Below are 26,942 nucleotides of genomic sequence, written 5' to 3' on the forward strand. Positions count from 1 at the left end.
GTGATGCTGCTGCGCTCGAGCCGCTGAGCTTTCTCTCTCTCTCTCTCTTGTTCGCTTGCTCGCTCTCTTTCCCTTTCACACACACTCTCTCTCCATCCTCTCCCTCCTCGCTCCTCTCCTCCACACGCACAAAACGCTCTGTCATGGCGTCTTCCAACCATGTTACCCCTACCAACTGTAGCTGGTGGCCCATCTCAGCCATGGATGAAGACGGCAAAATCACAGACGGGGAGGAGTGCGAAGAACCGGCGGCAGAGCCCAAACCCTTCAACAAAGACAGGCTCGTTTTGTACCACTGGACGCAATCTTTCACCTCCCAGAAGGTAAAAAAAAAAAAGAGCAGAGCTTGAAAATGGAGGTGGCTCCACGTCTCTTTGCATGACACGATGCTACAGCTTGGCGCTGCCTCTGTTTGTCTGCTGTGACCAAAGCGTGTTTGCATCAGTGCATGTTTGTCCTGCACATATACCTCCGGAATATGAATATCATCCTGCAGCTGGGCAGAGCTCCCGTTTGAGACGTCAACGCTGCAGCACGGGGGTCTCATTTCTTCGACAGAGAGTAGTGTGTTTGATCAATGTTCTATCATTAGTCACCGCATAGATCACCTTTCACATCTTATCTGCTTCCATCCTCGATTGACACGTTGGGGCTATTATCTGCCCATAATGCTGGTGAACGTGGTTAGGCTACTATGGGCTTTGACACATGACATCCTAAATAATTGATCAAAATGCTGTGCAAAACAAACTCCAAAGGCCATCTCCCACCTTCTGCAGCTGAATCACACCATATGTTCTTATTTTCATGCCTTCCTTCAGTCTACCTGTGATTTATTAACATGCATGCTCCCACGAAATGAGCATGTGTTTATAAAAATTTTGCATTGCCACACAAATAACTCTGAAAACATAAATGATTATCATATAGAGAATTCAGTACCATGAAGCTCCAACAATTAAACATGAAACCCGTTTGCATTTAAAAAGCATAGACTGTATGTAAAAGATGAACTCAGTCGTCATGGTATGTTTTGTCCTCATTTTGAAAGCCACGCTTCACTGTTGCTTAGGCTGGTCGTGCACCTCTCGATTTTTGTAACTCTGTGCAGGTAGCGCAGCTGATGTGGCTCGGTTGAAGACGTGAGTGTATCATTATGTCAGGTTTTACCATATTTCAATGACATATCAGTGCAAAAAGCTCAGATATTCCCAGATTATACAAAAATCCTGCACCATTTTTAAAAAGATAAAACTTTCTTGAGAAAACTTCATTTTGACTTCCACTCCTTTGCTAGCACTGAGAACACTGCAGTGAGTATGAAGCACAGCAGCAGTATAACTGTGAAACAGTTGTAGAGATGTCACCGATGACTTGTGACACAACCAATCAACTTCACAGGTCCAATGCAAAGAAACTGTTATCATTTAATTAGTGCTAAACAACAGGCTAATAATATACTGGAATTTCACACACCAGAATTGAACCATAGACTTTCTGAACAGCAGGTAAGATGCAGTATTTGTCAAATAGTGCAGCTGTGATGCACCAATAGCATAAACATGGTGGAGAGGTTCAGTTCTGTGACTCCAGTTAGCAGACAATGATTGGCGACAGCTCCTTTTGTCGTGCACACCGCCAACTCTCGTATCATGAAGCTTAGACCAAAACAGTTTCATTATCCAGGCTGAAAACATGTTTATTTGTGTATTATAGTTAGGCATTTTAACACGGGAGTCTATGGGGACTGACTCAATTTTAAAACCAGCCTCATATGGACATTAGAAGAACTGTGCTAATTAGACAATAATAGTGGTTTGGCCCACTAAGGAGGAGAATGGTACCAGTGCTACAGCTGTAAAACCATAATATTCACCTTTAGGTTCAAACTCTCTATGTGCTGGAAGAGGTTCAACCAATTCAATTCAATTCAATTCAATTCAATTCAATTCAATCTTTATTGGCAGACTTCATGTCCATAAAAACAAGACAAAAAAACAAACAAAACAACACACACACACAACACTCCCCCCCCCAACACAAGGTATAAACCATTAAATATATATATATGTATATAAATAAGTATCTAAAACATTTGTAAAAATATAAAACCATAATATACATAAAACACAATTACTTAAAATAAATCAATAAATACACAAACACTTTAACCAGTGCTTTCTGAGACTGGATGAGTAACGGGAACCACTCAGTGTCGGATCTGTGAGTGCTAAAATTATACTGTTACTCGAACCATCCAGTCGTTCTCTAAAATTGAACATTAGCTTCCTTAAAAGTGCTTTAAAAGTCCAAACACCCACAGCTACAAACATCTGGCTGGCACTACCACTTCTAGGTATCCTGCAAAGGATTCTCATCGCATCATTATATGCAACATGCAGCTTCTGCATGCTACATTGTTTGTAGGATGACCACAAGGGGCAGTATATAGCGGTGTGCAATACGCTTTAAACAAAGCCACTTTAACTGGAAGTGAACAAAAGCTGAATTTGCGTGCAATAGTATTTGCCTGCACATAGAGCTTACACCGTTGTCTGTATATGTCATCATCATCATTCATTTGCTCAGTAATAATGTCAATGTCAACTGGATATGCTCTGAAGTACAGTCATTGCACTCAAAGGTGAATGCACAGCAGGGTGCACTGCCTATATAACCAAAGCACAGAAGCTATTTGCAAAGCGTTGTTTATTTTATGGAAAGGGTGCTTAAAGAGTTACTTTTCTCACTAGATAAAGCCGTAGTATAACAGATTGTGGTAATTAGACATTTTTAAAAGACTTTGAGATGTTGAGTGACAGGTGGTGCCTAACTGCCACTCAAAGCAGCCATGTAATGCTTAACTGCTACAATTTACAACAATTAATCTGATGTCACGAAGGGCAATTAGCTGTAGTCGTAAACTGCAATCTGTACCAGGCTGCAAATATGTTTATTTAAAGTGTATTTTAACATGGAAGTGGAGCTGACCTCAGGAGGCCACCAAAGCAAGACGCCGTGAGAGTTATTCAAGCTTGGACTTGGACACCAGATGATTTTGAATGATGTGGAAACTTTTGTGTTTCATTACTCATTATTGCACATCTGTCACACAAATGTGCAAGAAAACCCCTTAAGAACTTCCAGAGCTTTAGAGTTTTTATGATACTTGAAGTTTAATTTTGGATAACAAACAACTTCTTTCACATGTAAACAAACCGGAGGTGACAGCATGCAAACGCTGTAGACAAGGTGAAGGTCATGACATAATCACTTGTAATTGCATTTCTGTGTTAACACGATGAGGATATTGTTCAGTGTGAGATTTAATATGAGGACGCAGAGAAGGAAAATGCTAAAAGAACAAGCGGAGCTTTCCCTTTCCACTATCATGCTGCTTTATAGGCCACATTTATTAGATCCAGTAGTTTGAGATTTGACCCACATAAGTCATTAAACATTTGGACTTTGCTGCTCACCTTGTCACACCTGTAAATTGATGTACATGAAAAGGTAAATTGCTAAACTGCCCCCTTTAAAAGTGGATTCAGCTATGCAATGGCAACTGGCATTTCATCCTTTGTCCTCATCAGCCACCATCTGTGCCTAATGTGTGCACATGGATTACATGACTATGACTAGTATCTTTGTACAGTCAGTGAGTTTTATAGATGAGTTGATGCGCATAAAAGTAAAACTGCAACTATTTTCTTTTAAATTTTTAAATTATTCATTGGGAAAAATGAGCATTCTGATGACAACCCCTTACTGTCTGATAAACAGTGATGGCCATTTTCACTACAAGATTAATTTATTGTGAGAAATGCTTCAGTCTCTTAGGATTCTTTAAAAATTCAAGTCTCAAGATGCGATTCAACACATCTACCTTTCTGTCATCATTGCATATTACTGAGGACGAAGTCAGAAATGTTGTTTAGAAACACTGTAGCACATCAGCTTTGAGTTCATGCTCAGTCTCAGGTTTGTACGTTAGTTATAAAGCTCAGGATCTCTGGCTCATGGCCACTCGAGTCTGAGCTGCTGATTGAGCTGATTGTCACTCAGCAGAGGGTAAACACCAAGCTCACTGTCATGATTATCGCCTCAGTCCTGGAGCTGGAGGAGCTGGAGTGACTCCTCGATCATGTGTGATTGTGCTGTCAGTGAACTCGCTGCCTCTTTCACAAGTAACACATGGGTTTCAGCTAAGATGCTGAAAGAAATTCGAGCAACAAACTTGCTAATGTTTACATGTACGATGTTGTATTATTGTTATGTGAGCTGAAGCATGGGATGATGGGAAGGGCCTTTATGAGATTAAGAGGCCGTGCACCTGGTTATCTGCTCCACTAGAAATTTACTGAAAATGTTACACATTAATATAACACAATTGGTCAAAATCAGTTTGTTGCACCTTTGAAAGATGTGTTATATTTAGTCAATCTTTTGTGACTTGCCAAATATGTTTTTCCACTGTATGAAAAGACAGAAATGAATCCTTTCGTAAACACACTGGCAGTGCGAGACAGGCAGCTTTTGATAAAGGAGTCACATTTTCAGCTGATCAACATTTCTCTGTGCCGACTCCATTGTCGTCAATGTGCAGGGGATTATTTACAAGCTTGTGTATACCTCAGCAAGTTTATGAGGAAGGAGACAATGTACTGTCGAACTTCTCTTGCACCACACTTTAACTTTATTGTCTTGCTTTAATACAGCTTCATATCTAGCATCACTGTAACTTTGATCCTGTGGCCCTGCACTATAATTATTTACCTCACACCAGGGATGAATTTTGAGCACAACAAATATGGTAATGATAGATACAGAAAAGGCGCAGTGACACAGAGGCCAGATGCACAGATCGATACAGCTCTGGCAACCTCAGAGTCTGCAGGGTAGAAATTTACACCTTTAGTGATGAGGCTTTAACAAACTGCTGTTTTCTTTCAGTGTGGGGGGCAGTATATCATGACAGCAGTGAGTATCTGGACACTTTCTTTGAAACCTTTAACAGACACAATGCCATATTTTGCTGTGCTCTCTATTCAAGTGTAACTGTTGCAATGAGGACGTGAACACTGTCAAAGCTTATTTGATTGTCTGTTTACTACCATCAAACAGATAATCAGACAAAGGGAAACTGAAGCTATATGTACACATGATGTAAAGGAGGATAATACAGGTGGGCGACAAGAAACAGCTAAATCTGATCAAGACAAATGACACAAAGGAAGTCAAGCTAAATACAAGACATAAGAGACTAACAACTAAACAGGGAATCACTAACAGAGATGACAACTTAAGAATCAAGTCAACACTCTTCTATTCTATTCAACTCAGCTTTATTCATACAGCGCCAAATCACAACAAAAGTTGTCTCGAGGTGCTTTATATTGTGAAGTAAAAACCCTACATAATACAGAGAAAGCAACAACAATCAGACAACGGCCTATGAGCTAGCACTTGGTGACATTGGGAAGGAAGAGCTTCTTTTTAAAAGCAAGAAACCTGCAGTACGACCAGGCTCAGGAACTGGGTGAGTGCTGAGGGAGAGGACAAAAGAGTTTAATAATGACTAATAACTAAATGCAAAGTGGTGAATAAACACACAGACTGAAAAGAGGTGAGTGAAGAAAACACAGAGTGCATCATGGGAAGCCCCCAGCATCCCAGGCCTATTGCAGTGTAACTAAGGGAAGGTTCAGGGTCACCTGATCCAGCCTCGGCTCTAAGATTTGTTAAAAAGGAAAGTCTAATTATATTTGGACTGTACTGATTTATTAGAAACTCTTTTATTTATTTATTTTTAGATAGATTAAAAGTTTAAGATAGTTTGCTTTCTTTGCATTTTAACCCTTTAATGCATGAATTATGACAACCTCAATCAGGATTTTTTTCTTAAGTATTTTTATTCATCTTCACGCATGAAAAACGATTTTTCTTTTTTTTCAAACATGTACTTTTCAAAGACTTTTCAAAACGTATGTTGTCCAACAACACTATGCGTGAAAGTGATATAGGGAATCATATAATTTAGTTGTGCTTTTGACATAATGATAAAAAGCAGATTCTAATTTTGATTCTGATATAAACACCAAACATAAACTCGTGTTAAGGCTGTAATCAGACGTAAGGCTCAGTGAAACTTGCATGGAAGTTTAAGTCCAGACCAGTCGTTGTATACTTACATTACTCAGAGGTTTGTCTTGTGTTGGAGAGTACCTACCCCTGAAGTAGGAGCTAAAAGAAACACCAAACCACATACAGTACGATACAAGGAATGTAAATAGTTCCTGCAAAAATAACACTAAAGATTTAAAAACAAACACAACAAAGCAAGTGCCACCTGGTTATAATGTGTTAAACGAAAGAAGCTTTTCTTAAAACTTTTTAACTCACCCACACACACACACACACACACACACACACACACACACACACACACACAGAGCTGATCGAATTGGAGCTATTTAGTTTCTAAAATCTCATCCTCAAGGGTTGCGATAGGATTAACGCAATGAGACAAAATATAAAAATATATAAAGGGAAATAAATTATTTTCTGGGACCTTTCTTTACCTGTTCCCAGTAAAATCCTCTGTTCTGGGACCAGGCCATATCATTTATTAAAATTCGAACTGCTGCCATTTTGAGAACGTCAAACTTGGCTTACTTGGCCCTACTATGATTAAAATGGGTGCAGCTTTGCTTTATACATTTGATCAAGTTTGGTGCATTTCAGAATGATCAAGAGCAGGTTTAGTAAAATAAATGTCAGAGTATCATTTCTGTAAGGCTGATTCCCCGCCCCCAATTTCAAGTTTGATTAGATGGATTATATCTCTTTATTACTCAGTCTGTCCTGATGGGGACAGACGTCTCTCAACAGAGCCATAGAACCTCATGTTTGTTCAGTTTGGCTCGTTAGTTGTGGAGGTTTTACTGACAGAAGAAAAATAGGACTTAAGAACTTGAGGGAGGGATTGACTGAAACAATAGTAAGACCCGGAATTTGATTAAATGTAGTCCACTATGTTCAGCCAGACAGCTGCTGTTGTGTCTCCTGAATTAATGGGTACCAGACTGCTTAATTTGTCTACTTTGTTTGTATAAGAGGAGTTTTTCACACTACAAAATACAGAAACCTAAAAATCTGTGACTTACCAACCAGTGACTTATCTATTTAAATACTGAGATTTTAAGGAAGATATGCTATGGCTAAATGGACCTGCAAAGGCTCACCAAGAAATCATATGCAGTCATAGTGTAAAGGTGCACATAAAATAATTAGCCTGTCTCTGGCAGTTTTTACATGGTTATCGCTACATTCAAGAACCCAAAAAACTTCAGACACACACATTTAGTGAAACTGAACAAAAGCTAAAACTGTGTAAAAATGCTATTTCTATGTTTTAGCTAATGTTTTTCACTCACCTGGTTCCTGACTCTGACTTTTCTGAGGTTGGCATTAATCTCAGTTGGGAATGGGCACTCGGACAGCTGTGGACACTGTGGAAAAGTAGTCCCTGTTACTTTATTCACGCTTTATGGAATTTAGGTGGTGCAATTTTAAACCTCAGTGTTAGCTGCTGTGATGTCAGCTGTAAGAGAGGGTGAAGTGCTACGCTGTCAACTAAAGCTAGCAAGCTTTGTTAGCAGGTTTCATCAATAAACTGTACAGGTGTGGTGCACAGACACAAAGGTAATAGTAACTGACAGGCTAATAAAATACCAGAAAGTGAGTTTTGAAGACTGAAAGTGAGCTTGCAGTGCCTCTCAAGCAACATTAAGCAGCGTTGAAGGCATAAACATTGTTTTAGAGGGTGTAAAATAGTGTCAAATTTTAACATAGGATTCTATGGGCCCCAGGTGCCATCAGAAGAGCAGTTTCGCATTAATCACTGCGTCATTTCATGCTGCATTCCTCTAGCAAAATATTATATCTGGCGCTAAGATGATACATGAAATTATAAGAGAAGGTGGTGGAAACGCTAATAACTAAGATCTGATTAGTGCCACAACTAGACTTTTTAAATAGTACATCGTATGTTTAAAGAAAAGTTTACTTAGATGTATTACGTAGCATCATGTCTTTGCAGTACTAACTGCTTTTCATCCCTAATAACAGCAAGCTGCAGATGAAGTTCACTTATTGTATAGTGTAAGAGGAGTGAATTTTATGCTTCCCAAGCAGCTGAACTACTTGGCATCATTGCTAAGAAGTGACTAATAATATTATGTAACTCTCGATGCAACGGTGACTGTGTTATTGTGGGTATCACCCAGGGACAGCTCAGCAGTATAACACAGGGACCTGAAATATTTGGCGGTTTTATATAGAAGTCCCTGATTTAGTGTTTCTTTTCCACGCTGATGGAGATATAAAAGGCTTAGTTTTTTTCTTTTTTTTGACATTTCAGTTGCATGCATCGATTTGTTCCTGGTGTCCAAAACCACTGGTCCTGCTGTAATTACTATGCTTATTTTACTACATTCTTTAGGTTTATTTCATTACACCATGTCTGGCCGTGTTCAGCAAAATTCCCATTTTGTCGTTCCGCCAAATGTAGCACTTTATGCCTCAAGTGTCATCTTCTTTCATTAATCTTATTCCCAGTAATAGCTCTCCATGGACCTTGGCTTATCCTTCATGCTGTTAGTAATGTATCCTGATTGTCCTGGATTTTTTTCTCAAACTCTAGCACCCTGTGTATCTCATTAGCTTGGCAGACCACACAAACAACCAGCTCTCTCTACAGTACAGCAATTTGCAATGTAATGAACTGAGCGGAAGCTTTTAGTGAGTTTAATTTTACATTTGTTTTTTTTGTTGTGCAGTTTTTTTGTTGTGCAGTTTTTTTTTCTTAAACCAAAAATGGATGAAATGTCCTCTTATTTTGTCTTCATAGTCTAGTAACAAATTGCAAATGAATATATTTCCAGACATACATGTTGTGATTAAATAAAAAAACAGGGGATGTGTTTGGACTAATCACGTCCTTTGTAATTTCAGGTACGGCTCGTCATTAATGAGAAGGGTCTTGTCTGTGAGGAGAGGGATGTGAGCTTGCCACTGCAGGAGCACAAGGAGCCCTGGTTCATGAGGCTGAACCTGGGCGAGGAGGTGCCCGTCTTCCTCCATGGAGACACCATCATTAGTGACTACAACCAGATTATAGATTACATGGAGAAAACCTTTGTGGGAGGTAGGACAATGCTGTCTTTCTTTTCTCTTGTTTAAAGATGGCAGAGTCATTTCCATTTGCATATTTTCATTATTTTCATTCATGCTCCATTAGAGAAGCGTTGCATAATTCATAGTTCAAAATAATCCCTATTTATCATGTATTATTAATCTGGTGCTTGCTGTGGCCGTTCAGTTCTCCTGCTTACTGTCTGAAAAACACTGTTTTAGCTCCTTTTGCTCTCACTTTAAAACTTTCTTTTTATTGGCTTCCCTTCATAAACAAAAACAAAAGATTTTGGCAGTAGGTTGATTGGGCTTCTGTAGTCACTGCTAAAGCTTGAAGAAACATCCCCTCTCTCTGACGTCACACAGAGCTATGGGTAGAAAAAATGCTTTTTCTCTCAGTGATAATCACTTACAAAGACCTTGTTATTTAAAACTGGCCATATGAGCATCCACCATGATAACAGTAACTATATAATAGAGGAATAAGGAAGCTGCATAGGTCCCACTTAACTTACAAGCATCCTTTCTATAGCAGGAAAAATCATCTTTACGCTGCACTGCAAAAAAACCCCCAAGTTCTTTTCATTTCCATATCTTCCTCATGGATCATTAATGGGTCTAGATGCTATTTGTCTGGACGTAGCTTTAGCCTCTCTATTTTATCTTGACATATTTATGTAGCCATCAAGTGCATGTTTGAGGCCCTTTTACAGAGATCTACTTTTTAAAGAGTCCACCAGAGAGAGAGTTGTTAACCAGTAAAATTCGTTATGTTTACTAGCTAATTGTACCAAGTTAGACTATAAAAATTGGTACTGTAGTATTCAAAGCCGGCTCATTGCATGTGTGCTGCACTCCTCCTTTTTGCATTAGTCCACCTATACCAGACTAATTCATCTCAACCGCCGCCTCGTGCTCTGCCAAAGGTTTGTGATCTGTAATCACCAATAAAGATGAGGATGAGTATTTGTAATTCTGATGTAAGCCACCTCTGTGAGTTACCAGCTGTACAGGTTAAGTGGGTGTAAAAACTGAAGGCAGCAAAAATTCCAGCAGAAGTTTAACCTAGCAGACGGAGATTGATTACACATGTGGCATCTCAATCAGTGCTGCCACACCACTAACTGCAGTACTAAGATGAATCTGGTATAAAAATTTGACCCAGTTTAGAGCTTTTACGAAACTATTCATAGAGGCCAAAACTGCTTTTTGTATCAAGCTATAAACATATTTTAAAATGCTGTAAAGTCAGGCCTTTTAACATGAGAGTCTATTACGAAGAATTTGCATTTGGGGTCAACTTAAGGTGGACATTTTAGAAACTTTAACTTTTGGCACTTGTATGTTGGCTTCATTTTTCACTCCTAGAGGCTGTTTGTTTGTTATAAACACAACCCAACCGGTCGCGGCAGATGGTTGATACTCCCTGAAGTCTTCAGCTGGAGGTTTGTTCCTGCTAAAAGGGAGTTTTTCCTCCCTACTGTCACCGCCTGCTTGCTCATAGGGGGGTTGTCTGATTGTTGTTGTTTTTTTTCTGAATTATTGTAGGGTCTTTAACGTACAATAGAAAGCACCTTGGGGCAATTGATGTTGTGATTTAAGAAAATGTAATAAAATTCACTTGAAATTAAAGTATATCGGCCCTATAAGGGGGCGGGATATGCAACACAGGGGATTCTTCTTCTTCATCTCTCTCTTATATCTCTGACTAGAGCTATAGAAAATTTGAGGCCTCATTCGCCCAGTTTGTGAAGCTGGAGTGACAAAGACTGTTGGAAGCCATTGGAGGCCATCTGTTTTCTTTGTGCAGACTGTGTCAGTGCATACTATAATGTGAAACTGTAACTCATTGCATCAACGTCTTTGCACCAATGTCACTGAGACGATCCTTGCTGATTAGATTAGACAAAATTGGAGTGACCCCTTGGGGAACATTTGTGGCACTCACAAACGAGACACAGATATAAACACAAGAGACATAATTTAATGATTGAAACAAAAAGTCCATCAAAGCTATATTTAGAGAAGCGGCATCTGTAGCTGTGAAGTTGTGATGGGTATGGAGGAACGTACGCTGTGAGGTAATGACTGAGATTCAGACTCTTGAGCTTGAAAAGGAGGCAACTGGATTTCTTTACATGTTTGAAGACATTTTGAAGACATCTAAAAAGTTTCTTCAGTTCTAAAACAAGTGGCAGAGAGTCCCAGGTAATAAACCCTTAAAAGGTGTCCTAACCCTCTTGGATAAGAGGTTAAATGTGTTCAAAAACCTAGAGAAGGACAGTTGCCTTCTTTTTAGGCTCTCAAGACTGCCATGGCCTGGATGACTGAGAGCCTACACAGACATTCGGGCTTGGCAAACATGCAGCTCAAAGAATAAGCAAATGTTAAGAAGCATACACTGAATCCTGTTATCTGTGTTGTGCTGTAGTATCTGTAGGTGGCACGTTCTATAGGATTATCAGCTGAGAGATTATGTAACAAACTGGGAGCCTCAGATCAGAAAATGCCTGGGGACATAGGTCTGTAACTGAAAAACTTCATGGCTTTCCTGCTTAGTTAGTGCTCACATGTCTAGGGCAGCGCCTAGAGCTTTGAATTCAACAGCAGAAGATCTGGTTCACTGCTTGCTCAGTAATAAAAGGCTAGAGTGCATAAGCTGACCCCAGGGTCTGATGATCTCATTCAGCTAACTTCATTTTAGTCTTTTGATAGTGTGCTAATAACTTGTTTTGGAGCAAGTTAGTCATAGAGATATAAAATCATTCATCAGTCTCCAGTTATACTCTAATAATTTAGTTAAGCTGTTATTGTTGCATTTTTTGGTTTTGTTTATTTTGTCTACTGAATGTCAAACAAGTCTGATGCATGTTTTATCCAGAAGCTTTCATCCAGGAGTCAATTTGAGGGGATGAGTTACAGGCATGCTTTTTCTCTGCCTTTAAATCCCTAATGAAACCTGGCAACGTGGGCTGCAGCTGGTCTGCAAAGTGCAGATTTCTCAGAAACGGGAGGCATATGCAGTGTGGAGCAGTGGCAACAGTTTTACAGTGTTGTTGAGGCACAGCAGGGCAAAAGCTGTTTGCAAAAAGATGTCAATCATCGCCCGAGTTGTTCTTATATATTTGTCATGCTCATTGTGAACATGTATGAACTCAGTCGGGAAGTTGCTTGACAGTTTGCTGCTAATTTAATCTTTCCATCACCAGTGCTGCAGCAGACTTCCTGCAGAGAACCACTGCAGGGCATGCCCAGGTCAGCATGCAGGTCCAGAGACTGATTACTCAGCTCTCTGGAGCTCAGCCACGTGCAGCTCCACCCTCCTTCAGCTTCTCCTCATCGTCAAGCACCCATCTGATTATCTCTGTCTTGTCAGCGATGCCTTCCCTGCATGTGGCTGGCTGTGACCCTGCAGAAAGATAAAAGCTCCCTCTGTTCTGCACTTTCAGTACCGAATCTCAGCAGCAGGTCATTATGCTGAACACCATCGCTCCCAGCCAGGCGCTGCGCTGTCAGACACGAGAATTAGGGCAGCAAAATGTAAAAGCGGGATCTCTCTGAGGTAGTAAAAGTTGGAAGTGTTTTTATGTGTGTTAAGGTGCAAACAGACTGTAGAGTTCATCTTATTATTTTTTCAAACCCACGTTGTGCAGCATAGTTAGAATAAACTGGACTTACAGCCTGAAAATGTGATGAAAGTATTTTGTTTTAATAAAGCTTATGTTTGCAGGCCATTTTAGATGTTTACAGTAGCTATAAGGATAGACAATATAAAACATTTTAATATGATAGCAGGCAGAAAAAATCCACTCTTAAATTCTGGTAACAAAATATTTGGCACATGTTGATAATCAGTCTTTAACAGGAAACAAAATCAACATGCCTCACGTTCTTCCCTGTCGCTGTGTGAGGAGGACCTGCCTGAGCTAAAGTCACTAAAAGAGAAAACTCTCCAAACAACTCGACTCCTCTTTGGGTCACAAGTTATTTTGGAGTCTCTGGGCTCTTTTTTTAATCCTCCAGGTTGGTGTTTTTTTTGCCATCATTAACTTAGTGTTTTAAAAACAGGTGTAAAAGAGAAAAACTACATACTCACGGGATATAATCATGAGTCTATTCCAGATTACCTTCATTTATGTTTATTCTGTGAACATAATTTATAAAACGGAGTTAATGTTTTATTCATTTTGACCTGACAGTAGCGACCGAGAGAATATAGTTACCAGGAACTGGAACCAAGGTCTTTTTGCAAGCAGAGTCCTGTATGCCTTTAAAAAGTATGTAGGCTTAAAGCATCTCCAAGTTGTCTTGGATGGAGAAGGTACCTCCATCTTTTATATTTTCTTAGCAACAAAGCCTTAATAAGCTGTTGGATGAAAACTTGATGAGAGTGAAATCCATCTTTTCTGCAACTGTCTGCAAGAAAGTCTATAATAATTCACGATCATAATAATAATAATAATAATAATAATAATAATAATAATAATAATGCAGCTTTTTTCTTGTAACGGCAGGTAAGCAGAACAGATTGAGTCAGTAGGCGGATGATGTAACAAAGTTATGGAGTCTAATTACAGTGTTAATGTTTAATTTGTGTTTTTGTTGATCTGGAACGGGAATTTAATCTCATGTGGTTATACCAGGGGTGGGCAACTCCAGGGTTCGAGGGCTGGTGTCCTGCAGGTTTTAGATGTCACCCCGGGTCTACACACCTGAATCAAATGATTAGTCCATTACCAGGCGCCTGGAGAACTTCAAGACATTTGAGGAGGTAATTTAGCCATTTAAATCAGCGGTGTTTGACCAAGGACACATCTAAAACCTGCAGGACACCGTCACTTGAGGCCCGGGGTTGCCTACCTTTGGGTTATACCATAGTCTAGTGTTTTCACTCAACATAAATTGTTGTTGATCTTGTTGTTCCCTTCACCTGAAGGATGAACTGGTTAGATTTTGGTAATCAAGGTCACTGTGACCTCACATCTGTATCATTTCTGAAAGCTCAGTATGTCAGGAACACTTTCAGGGATTTTCTTTACATTTGGCACAAACATGTACTTGGGGGTGACGGGTGGTTTATTATAGTCCTCCACCTGTTACCAGGTTACCATGTTGTGTGTCTGACAGCTGAATCTGGCACAACTGTGTTATTCTGGGTTTGTGTGGTTGCTTAGAGACCTTGGGGGTTTTGGACAGATTAAGAAAAAGTCCACAGAATAATGCTCTGCAGCATGTAATTATGATTCACTACATTTTGCCCAGTTTGTATTCCTGTAAAAATGTTTTCTCTTTTTCATGCTCTTGTCTTACTCACACAGACACAGTGGCTCAGCTGATCCCTGACGCAGACTCGCCTCTCTACGATCGTGTGCAGCAGTACCGTCAGCTACTGGATGGTCTGCCCATGGATGCGTACACACATGGCTGCATCCTTCATCCAGAGCTCACGACTGACTCTATGATCCCAAAGTACGCCACAGCAGAAATACGTAGTAAGTGAAGCCAGCTCACTGCACTGCGGAGGCACGAATGCTCGTATTTTAGCATCTTTGGGAATTACAAAACAGCTTGTGTTACTTAGAGAATGGTTTTTGGGTTGTTTATTTTGCAAACATAGTGTAAGGTCAATAGAAGAAATAAAGGATCCCTTTTAATCAAATGCATTTTTATTGTATTTTGAGATGTCTATAAACATTCCTATAGCTCTTGACAGTTAGATTGCCTCCCTGCTTTGTGAGTGCAGATTTGATTTTCTTGTGAATAACAAATTTATTCAGTGTTAGAAAAGTTCAGGTTCCTCCAATATTTAAGATGTAAGAAATAAGAAGCATTGTTTCAAATTTTCAAGTAAGTTTTTTATTTTTTGTTTTCACATCAGTTTTGATTCAGTTAATTTTAACAGATTAAGTAAATACCTTTACAACAGCAGTCCCCAACCCCCAGGCCTCGGACCGGTACTGGTCCGTGAGTCATTTGGTACTGGGCCGCGAGAGGTGAGGCTCAGGTGTGAAATGTGTGGTTTTCAGGGTTTTTATTGGTTTTCAGCGTTATTTTGTTATCGTTTTGATCATTAACTCGGTTTTCCTGAGTTTTTTCACGTGTGTTATGAATAAATCTTTTTTTTTTTTCGGTACCGGTACTAGTTTTATTTTGTTGTATTTATCTGCAACACCTTAAAGGCCGGTCCGTGAAAATATTGTCGGGCATAAACCGGTCCGTGGCGCAAAAACGGTTGGGGACCGCTGCTTTACAAGACAGTTGATAGCTAGATCAGCTGTTTTCATCTGTGTTACGTCAGCTGACCTTCTGCTGCTTCTGTAGCCGCTTATTTAAAGGACAAACATACATCACAAAGACTGACCTGCGTTTAATTCAGAACTATAGAAGAGGTAAATCTCAAGCTACATCCTGAAAGTTCACAAAGAGATTTAAAATAAACGAACAAAAACAAACAGGAAAGAAGTGCAGATTTAATGAAATGTGCAAAAATAAATGGAAATACAGGATGTTGTTTGAGATAAAAAACAACTCTATAACCGGAAAGTCAAAACCATCTTTATCTTCATTATGCTCTGACCTCTCTGAGGCAAGCTTTTGTGTAATGTCTTGAAGTAATCGTCAGAAACAGTTCTTCAGGCTTCCCGAAGGAGATTCAAGTTCTTCTTAGGAGCTTCCTTTTCTTCCAATATCTGTCAAGATGATCCCATTACTTCAGTAACTTTAATCTGAAAAGAAAACATTTATCAAATTTGACTAAAGGACAGACGCAGCTCTCTGTCCATTCAGGTCAGTTATGTGAAAAAGCCAAAATAGCTTTAACCGACCAAACCTTTGTTCCCCAAAAAAGGTACAATATGAAGACTGTCTGATCTCCTCACGAAAAACTGAGCAAGACTTCAGGGTCTTTCCAGAAACAGGATGATTTGCAAATTTTAGCAACTGAGTCCACTCGAGTGTGTGTAGCACAAAGGCACGCAGTGTCCATAGAATCACAGTGTTCACTGACTCAGTTTAATTTAATGTGACAGAGGGCTCTGCTCCATTTCACAATGCATGTTCACACACGTTTAATATCTGAATAGATACATGTGGGTCTGCAGGTGTGTGTGTCTGTGTGTGTGGTGAGTTAATGATATATTTTTGTCCCTTTTGTTATTTCTAAGATATTACATTTATCAATTAATACAGAGTGAAAAGGTCAAATTATAAAAAAAGGCTCCACAATAAAAGCAAAAATGCTTCCTTCTAGATTTTGAATGAAAACAACAGAATTTCAATGAAAACAACAGAATTTGAGAACAAACAATGGAATTTGAATGAAAACAACAGAATTTGAATTAAAAGAACAGAATTTGATCAAAAACCAAAGAATTTGCATGAAAACAACGGAATTTGGGAACAAACAATGGAATTTGAATGAAAACAATGGAATTTGAATGAAAACAATGGAATTTGAATGAAAAGAACAGAATTTGAATGAAAACAACGGAATTTGAATGAAAACAACAGAATTAAAATGAAAATGTCGGAATTTGAACGAAAACAACAGAATTTGAGAACAAACAATGGAATTTGAATGAAAACAACGGAATTTGAATGAAAACAACAGAATTAAAATGAAAATGTCGGAATTTGAATGAAAACAACAGAATTTGAATTAAAAGAACAGAATTTGATCAAAAACCAAAGAATTTGCATGAAAACAACGGAATTTTGGAACAAACAATGGAATTTGAATGAAAACAATGGAATTTGAATGAAAACAACGGAATTTTGGAACAAACAATGGAATTTGAATGAAAACAATGGAATTTGAATGAAAAGAACAGAATTTGAATGAAAACAACGGAATTTGAATGAAAACAATGGAAGTTTAAAACAAACAACAGAATTAGAATGAAAACAACAGAATTAAAATGAAAATGTCGGAATTTGAACGAAAACAACAGAATTTGAGAACAAACAATGGAATTTGAACGAAAACAATGGAATTTGAATGAAAACAACAGATTTTGATCAAAAACAAAAGAATTTGCATGAAAACAACACAATTTGAACAAAAACAACGGATATAGAATGAAAACAACGGAATTTGAAAACAAACAATGGAATTTGAATGAAAACAACGGAGTTAGAATGTACAGAACAGAGTTTGAATGAAAGCAACAGAATTCTACAACGAACAATAGAATTTGAATAAAAAGAGTAGAATTAGAATTAAAACAACAGCATTTAAATGAAAACAACAGAATTTCAATGAAATGAACGAAATTAGAATGAAAACGACGGAATTTGAGAACAAACAAAAGAATTTGCATGAAAACAACAGAATTAGAATGGAAACAACGGAATTTGAATGAAAACAAAATTTGAATGAAAAGAACAGAATTTGATCAAAAACCAAAGAATTTGCATGAAAACAACAGAATTTGAACGAAAACAACGGAATTAGAATGTATAAAACAGAGTTTGAATGAAAGCAACAGAATTCTAAAACAAACAATAGAATTTGAATAAAAAGAGTAGAATTAGAATGAAAACAACGGAATTTCAATGAAAAGAATGGAATTAGAATGAAATGAATAGAATTTGAATGAAAACAACGAAATTAGAATGAACAGACCAGAATTTGAATCAAAACAATGGAATTAGAATGAAAAGAACATAATTTGAATGAAAACAACGGAATTTGAATGAAAACAATGGAAGTTTAAAACAAACAACAGAATTAGGGATAGCCTTAAGTGGTAAGCATTCAACAAGGTGCTAGAAACATTCTCTCATCCCAACTGGTCGCAGCAGATGGCCGCCCCTCCCTGAGCCTGGTTCTGTCAAAGGTTTGTTCCTGTAAGAGGGGAGTTTATCCTTCCCACTGTCGCCAAAGTGCTTGCTCATAGGGGATCATATGATTGTTCCTAAAATAAATGCAAATTCATGATGTGAGTCCCCTGCTCCGTCACATCTCAAAGGTGCTCCATTGGACTGAGATCTGCTCACTCTGGAATACAGTTACACTTATTATCAGTGTTGTTCAAGTTACTTGAAAAAAGTAATCAGTAACTAATTACTGATTACTTCCCCAAAAAAGTAAACCTGTTACTTTACTGATTACTTATTTTCAAAAGTAATAAATTACTTAGTTAATTAGTTACTTTTTAAAAACACAATTTACAACCTGAATAGGCGATAAAGCGATAGATCTTTCAGCCCAATTCTACTTTTTCTGCATAATCCATCATACAAAAATTTATCAAATGGAAAAGTCTCTTTTTTTAAACTTGTTTTATCAGTTTTAATTTTTTAACTTTATGCATCAAGCAAAAAATGAAATTATATGCACCATTCTCTGACTTGAAGAAATTAGTTTAACATTTAAACCTATTTTCTGCACATTCCATGTGTTACATGTAACGCGTTACTGTCCATCTCTGCTTATTATGAACTCATGAACTTAACTTAATATGCATGAAGCCACTGCACTCTGTGTATACTCTGGTTATGAATGGATGGATATGGTCAGCAACAATACTCAGAAAGGCTTGGTATTTAAATTTGGTACTAAAGAGCCCACAGTATACCAAGAAAATAACACCCACATCATTGCACCACCAGCAACTGAACTGTTAATACAAGGCAAGATGGATCAGTGTTTTCACGTTTACACCAAATTTGTACCCTATTGTCCAAATCTTTCAGCAGAAATCAAAACACATAAGTCCAGGAAACATTTTGCCAGTCCAATTCTGGTGAAGCCATGTGAATTGTATCCTCAAATTCTTGTTCTTGGCTCACATGAGCAGGGCCAGGTGTGGTCTTCTTCTGCTGCTGCCCATCTGCTTCAAAGTTTGATACATTCTGTGTTCAGAGGTGGTCTTATGCATACCGTGGTGTTAACAAGTGGTTATTTGAGTTTCTTTTGCCTTCCTATCAGCTCAAAGTCGTCTTCGTAAACACCGGAGATGGTTGCGTGGGAATATTTAGGTAGATCATTGGCACAACCATGCAATGTTCAAAGTCACTTAAAACACCTTTTGTCCCCATTCTGATGCTCAGTTTGAACTTCAGTGGTGATTTTGATGAGGAGTTAAACAGGGGTACCCACTGAAGTGTATACTGGGCCCTCATTGGTGAAAAAAGTGTCCCATGTTTGTCCCTAGTGCTCATCCCTGAGGTAAAGAAAGTTTTCTTGTGGATTGACAGGATGAAAGGTAGATGCTATTTTGGTTTTGTCATCTTTTCTCGACTACTTTCTTCTTTTAAAGATATAAAAACTTTTCAGTGCTTTTAACTCGCTATATTGAACACTGTCACACACTCAGCGTGACTCAGCTTCAGCTCTGGTACCAAAGAGACTCCTACGACGAAAACCACATGCATTTTGAATGCAAAGCAATTCATCTTCCTTGCAGCATTTTCCACATCATTGGTAAAACAAATCCCAGGTTTTTATGTGCACAGCGTGATTAGCATACTGTGTAATTTGATGCTACTCAATACCAAAAACCCTTAACACAGCACTTTGTAGTGATGCCAGGTTTTTAACGGCAGATATTAGACCTCCCAGCCTGAACTGTGGTGCTCTTCACATCAGGTAATGGCCTTGTCATGTAAATCAGAGCAACAGGCTGGATGAGATATAAAAGAAAGTCTGCAGGAGAATTAATCATCCAGTGAAATCCTGACCAGTCTGTGATGGACCTGCAAAATCAACTTTAAGGAGTATTTCATTGAACGCATCGGTGTTCTCTGTGCGGTAAACTTTGGTTTGGATGATTATGATTCAGACTGAAGGGACAGTTCAGACACAAACATTTTTATCTTTCTGGGTTCATCTTGTCATCATCATTCCAGCAGACTCATGGAAAATATGCAAAAAATAGGCCGCGTCACAGGTTTGCAGCTAAAGTAAAGACTGACAAAATATTAGAAGACTAAAAGATTCTGCATCCTGGCCAAGTTCTTCATCTTTATTATTAACAATTCCCCAAAAAACAACAAACTCAGTAATGTGTCAGTCTATCGTATGAATTTTTCCATCTTCCTGCTTAACTCTGAAGAAGTAAAACTTCAAAGGTTTGACTTTTATTTTGTAAAAACAGAATCTCAGAGCACAGTTGTACACTGTTTTTGGCAAATGTTACACTAAATGTCATTACTAACTACACTTGTTAGTATTGTATGTGGATTTGGCTAAAAATATAAACTTCAGTGTCCAAGTACATAATACAATCACCGTGTTATTGCAGGGACTTTACCTTGCAATATCAAGTACATTGAAGCAACTGTTGTGATTTGTGCTACATAAATAAAATTGAATTGAATTAATGGTGCCTGCGCTGAACTACACCTGCCTCTGTTTGTTCTGTTAGTTTACCAAACTGCCTTAATTAGGTCACAAAATGCATAAAAATGCTTTTGTAATTAAAGGTTTATATCTGGTATGCCTTAAAAACTTGTTTTAGCTGCATGTTTTTTTATTATTCAAGTGATCTTTGAGTTGGAAATCATAAAACTACCTGAGTAGAGCTAAATCAAGTAGGTTAAACACTAAGACAAAACATCAATCTTTTACTTTGACTCATCATTAGTTACCCAGATGGCAAAAAGAAGGGTAACAAAAAAACAACACAGATGAGTGGATTCATGCCATTCAGACCAGAGAAACAAAATGAAAACAGCTTCTATTAAAAGTGTAGTACAGTAAAAGCCATACTGGACTGTGCTAGGTAACAAAAACAAATTTAATCCTGGACTCGCCTGTCTTCCTGTCCACAGCAGTAGTTAAAGAACAAAACAAAACAATCAGAACTGAAGAAGCTTCTCGGATGAGAGGTGAAACGCCTTCAAGCAACTTAAAGAAGTCCAGACGCTTTTTTTTTTGCAAGCTCCTTTGAAAACAAAACAAAAAAAATAGTATCTCTAACAAAAGAAGTTATGTGAATGTGAGCAGATATTATCTGCCTGACTGACTGTTAATGTTGTAATATCATACCTGGATAGAAAAACACACAGTGGAAAACTATCAGTCATGTTCTGGCCTCCTCAGAGTCCAGACCTCAACATTATTTAAGCAGTTTGGGCTCATCTCGACAGAGAATAGACTAAAAGGCACCCAAAATCCATAGAAGTCTTTTGTGAACATGATTCTACCAAATATTGAGGTTTGGTTCAATTGTGCAAACTATTTTTTAGCCTTATATACTGTGTTATATTTACCCAATGAAAGAAATGAGAGGTGGCTCAAGTGTTTTGCACAGTGCTGTACGTTAGCAATATAAAAAATTATAGTGCACCACGGACACATCTTATGTCCTTGATGACGTAAATAAAAACAATATGTGTAACAGCTGATGACACAAGCTTCTTCCTCTGCCCTCGGGAGACTGAATGGAGCTCAGATGGGAATAAGCTTTGTATTGTCAGACATCCCCTTGGAGATTAAACACACTGGACTCTGGCGTATTTGCTTTTAGTAAAATATGCCAGGCAGACAGCACAGTGTCTAAATATTATTCAAAGTGTTTTTTACCCCTTCCTGAACAACAGAGGACACAGTTAATGTGAATGCATGCACTGTGTTTGTGTGTAACTTCAGGACATCTGGCCAACGCTGCGACAGAGCTGATGAAGCTGGACCATGAGGAGCCTCAGCTGACAGAACCGTACCTCTCCAAACAGAAGAAGCTAATGGTGAACCCGTGTTTTCATTAACGTTAACATTTAACTTTTAAGTGTCCTTCACAACTACAGATTTCATTAATATACACTTCAGAAGTGAAGACTTAAGATGACTTTCAGGGTGTGATTCATATACTGCAATTCATAGGAGTTCATTTGCATAAGTTTCAGGGCCTTTAATCCATTAAATGATGCATTAAAATTAAATAAATTTCTCACTTATTGTAAGAATTAATAGCTTAGTGTATTGTACATTTTTAAATTGTTGTTATCCCTTCAAGAAATTATAGAGCACATAGAAAATCCATTAAATCCTCTAAATGTGTAATACATTTATACTTATTTAGGGCAGCTGCCTGAATTAGCATCTTAAACTGATGTATTAATATCCTTCATGGGTACAAAGTGAAGGTTATCACACAGGAAACACCCTGTAAGATTAGCTTCATCGAGTGAAACCCTTAAAATTTTAAATCCTGAATAAAAATATACTTATTTTGAATTACATATATTTGAGACCCCTGAACGGGAATGTAACGAGTATGATTTTTATGTATTTAATGCTTTTTTGGGGGGACAAACAGTTTAAGTCTCTATTAAACTGACAGGTATTGCGTCATTTATGATCAGAGAAGAAATCCTGACTTTTCCTTCAGTGCCGTTAGTTTTCCTATTTGTGGCTTTGAGTGAAATATCTTTAGAGCTACTGGATGTGACATATAGTTAAAGTGCTTTAAATGTTTTTTAAGACTAATTCTATGTAAATACAAGTACACTGCAATTACTTTAGATTATTATGACAGTTTTAAACAGATTCCATGCCCCCCATAGAATAATTCATATTAAGGTTATTTGTATTTTTTGTAAGCAATAAAAAGCAGTTTAGGCGTTTGGCTTTAGCATTTAACTAGATACATATTTTCGGCTGAAATAATGTTCTGAGATGTTTTTTATTTTTCTATAAGTTTTTTCTTTTCTTCCAAAAAATGTTTTTAAAGGCTGAATAAATCTCTGCAAAGTATTCCAAAAATGTTTAGTGAAAATGTTGCTTTTGATGTTGTTTTTGGAGTGAGTGGAGCTTTCCCTGTTTAACTTTGGTTGAGGCAGATAGTCAGACTGGTTAACAGAGTAGGACAACCACACACTGTCACATCCACACCTATGGCCATTTTAAAGCCACCAGTTAACGTGATTTGCACTGAACTGTGGGAGGAAGCCACAGTACTCGAATGGAACCTGTGCAGGTACAGCAAGAACATTCAAACTGCACACAGAACGGCTCCAGCTGATCAGCATATAAAAGAACCAGGAAAGTTCTTGCTTTGCTGTCGCAGTGCTAGCACTAGCTGTTTCTCACTGCATGTCAAAATATCAAATTTAAAATGTATGTTTTCAGCATTTTAGGCTAAATGTTAAAATGACACATTTTATTTCCTGAAAATATGTGAAACACTTTTAGTGTAGTCTCCAAATTTGATATTTTTCCTCGTGGCATTAGAAATCATTTCACTGCAATGTGTCAATCTATCATAAAACCTGATTTAAATGATATAGTTTATGTTATCCAGTAACATCTGTGACACAGTCTCATAATTTTGCATTCAGAATACCTTTTGTTCAGAAATTGCATTCGAGGAGCATTTTAAAAACCCCGTCATCTCAGACACCAGTGATGTCCTCAAATCAGAATAATGCAGAATACTGTTTTTGTTTTTTATTGTCATAAATATGTATAAGGACATTTTATAACTTGCAACTTAACACCATTCTTTGAACGTTGTTAGGATTTGAAATAGTGCTTCAAATGAATGTTTTCTTAAAGACAGAATTACAAAGTTTATGTAAGGTTTGTTATTTTTATGGGAATGTTCCCTGCTAGCTAAAATTTCAGTGTTATCAAAACTACAAAAAAGTAATTACTGCTGCTTTAACAATTACACCATCTGCAGTTAAAACAGTTTAAATTGAGTCCTGCTAAATAAGAAGCCACACTTGCCTAAAAGGGGGCTGGGAAAGGCTTGATTTATGTCAACTTATAACAATTTATCACTTGAATTTAACATTAAAACATCAGTTTAATGCGTGCTACTTTTTTACTTGTTTAATTGACAGGCAAAAATCTTGGACCATGATAATGTGAACTACCTGAAGAAAATTCTGGGGGAGTTAGCCATGGTTTTAGATCAAGTGGAAGCTGAACTGGAGAAAAGAAAACTAGAGTATCAAGGTATGTCCAAATGATGAATATCAAAGCACAACCCAGACGTTTTCTATAGTGATGTTATCGCATTCTTTGCTTCGCAGGCCAAAAGTGTGAGTTGTGGCTTTGTGGACCTGAATTTACACTAGCTGACATCTGCCTCGGAGCCTTGTTGCACAGGCTCAAGTTCTTGGGACTTTCTAAGAAATACTGGGAGGACGGCAGCCGGCCCAACCTGCAGTCCTTTTTTGTGCGTGTGCAAAAACGCTACGCTTTTCGAAAGGTCTTGGGTGACATCCACACGACCCTCCTGTCGGCAGTCCTACCCAACGCCTTCCGGATGGTAAAAAAGAAGCCGCCGTCCTTCTTCGGGGCCTCTTTTCTCATGGGTTCACTGGGCGGGATGGGCTACTTTGCCTACTGGTATTTAAAAAAGAAATACATGTAGTGAATGCCCACTTGTTGTGTTATATGTCTGTGTATTTGTGTGATGTTTAAACTTTTCTGTAATGTTTTATGACTGCAGGAAAACATAATGAATCTATATAGAGAACACTATTACTTACCTGGGTGAACAAAGAAATATTAAAACATTCCATAATAAGAAATTCTTAACAGCACATTTTCTGGTAATCAAGGCCTTCGTTAAAGTTTAATTACTGGAAACTTGCAGCTCTTGTGCATGCAAGTCCTCATTTAACTTTTGTTGAAGGCATGCATCAGGTCCACCTACACTGAAATCTTAAAGTGAAAAAAACCCCCAGATAAAACTTTAAACACAACAACAACAACAGGGGTTAACTGACCTTCGCATGCCACTATTATAGTCACTACTCATACCTGCTCCTCACTCCTCCATCTACCTGAGGTATAACCAGTAAAACCACAGGGACATGTACATGACGATTACTTTCTGAAAAGTGCTGTGCTGCCAGAAACTGCCACATGTAATGATGAAAGGATGGAGGCAAACTTTAAAGGTATGCTTTGACATTTTGGGAAATGTGCTTATTGGCTTTATTGATGAGGCGTGGATGAGAAGATCGATACTACTCTTTGTGTAGGTGTTAAATATGAAGCTACAGGCCAAGAGGGTGATTAGCTTAGTTTAAACACTGAAAACAAGCAAAACAGCCGCTCTGTCACAGAAATGTGAATACCAGCATCAGCTAGGTATAGAACGTGATTTTCACTTAAACAGCATGAAACAAAAGCCAACACCAGTAAATGCCTTTGTCTCATTTAAATATGAAAAACATAATTATGCTTCACTATTAACATACTAGGTCTAATCAAATTATCACACTTAGCTTGTGATAATTCAGTGAAATTGTCACACTCCACGTGTAATTTGATTAAACACAAACACATTAGCTATATTTTGCAATATGCCGGCGTGGGGACAGTAGAATCTGATATATTAAAACTAAGAAGATAATTAGGATAATGATGGAAGGCGCGCTTCAGTCAATATTGTGCTTAAGTGGTGCAAATCACTTAACACATTTCTAATGAATTAAACTGCCACTCCACTTTGGGTGGCATGACATTGCGGTGTGGTGGTTTGCACTGTTGACTGGGAGCACTCACTATGTGCTGGGTTTTTCTTTCAGCAGCTCCATAGATGTTCACGTTGGGTTAATTTTTGCTTCTAAATTGGCCATAGGTGTGGATGTGAGTAAGACAAAGTGAAAATGTGAATGTTTGGTTTGTAGTGGAAATGCTTTGAATGGTCCAGTCAGACTGTGTCGGTTCCACTTTACCTGGTTGTTAGCCCTATTTTTTAATCTCAAGTAGAGTATCAAACATACATAAAGTGTGTCACATTACAAGATATGAATATCTTCCAGTGTCACAACGAATCAGAAAGGGGAAAGGTTAAAAAAGAAAGTTTAAAAACAAGAGCAGAAGAAGAAATCTGCTTTTGTCTATTTGTGTTTCTTTTGGTGGACTAAACCTTGCTCCTGATAGAAGCATGTTAGGGAAACTAAAGGTGCAAAACAGTGTGTGGGTCTTTGAAAAGACCGTCATTTCATGCAAATGTTTCCAGTCTTAATGCTGAGCTAAGCAGCTGTAGCAGCTTCATGATCATGCACACAATAAAAGCAGTACCCATCTTCTCATCTAACCCTCAGAAATAAAGTGGAAAAATCTCCCAAACTATAAAAGTGCTCCTTTAACTTATTGTACACCCAATATGTAATAACACACAGAGACATGCACACGTGTGTCCAGAGTCAGTTTATTTAGAGCACCACAGATCACACAGCACACAGTGGTCCACTGTCACTATCTTGTCGCTGAGCAGAGGAAAATCTGGGTGTTTGAAAAGTTACACTTGGCTCTACTGATAGCAAAATAATAAATTCTGCATCTATGGCACAATAGTGATGACTTAGGGTTAGGATGTATGTTTCATTGCATGGGTTACTTTCATATTGTGTACACTGAGGGGTTTTTTTGTGGCCCAGAGGCAGAATTTATGACATGACTAAGCCACAGATTTCTAAATATTCAGTTGGTAACTGTAACCTTTGAATCACCTGCACTGCACCGCGTCTGAGACGGTCCCTCAGCAATACTGAGCAAGAAAAAACGCACTGGAATTCACTGCTGTTTGTTTGTCTCTGCTGACTTCCTCCTGACAGATGCAAGATTGTTTTTAACAGATAGATATTTTTAATTACACACGGTCGCATTTATTTTACCATGCTTAATTTTTAATGAGCTTAAAGGTTAAACAACGGGAACGAGGGAAGGAAAAAGCTGACTCATCTGAAGGCTTAAGGAGCATGATGGTGAGAAACAGAGAGCCTTCCCAGCCGTCTCGTTGTTTCTTAATGCAGTTTATTTTTCTTACTCCACATTA

General features: G+C 38.1%; 1 protein-coding gene across 1 annotated transcript; it reads left to right on the forward strand.

Moving 5' to 3' along the window:
* On the forward strand, window positions 1-26,228 carry gdap1l1 (ganglioside induced differentiation associated protein 1-like 1). Its single transcript, XM_026153227.2, has 6 exons — window positions 1-323; window positions 9,016-9,208; window positions 14,514-14,687; window positions 21,791-21,885; window positions 23,986-24,100; window positions 24,178-26,228. The coding sequence occupies exons 1-6, from the start codon at window positions 144-146 to the stop codon at window positions 24,519-24,521; spliced, it is 1,101 nt and encodes a 366-aa protein (XP_026009012.1). The 5' UTR covers window positions 1-143; the 3' UTR covers window positions 24,522-26,228.
* Window positions 26,229-26,942: the final 714 nt, after the last annotated feature.

This window comes from Astatotilapia calliptera, chromosome 20, assembly GCF_964374335.1.
Source record: "Astatotilapia calliptera chromosome 20, fAstCal68.1, whole genome shotgun sequence".
Taxonomy (NCBI): Eukaryota; Metazoa; Chordata; class Actinopteri; order Cichliformes; family Cichlidae; genus Astatotilapia; species Astatotilapia calliptera.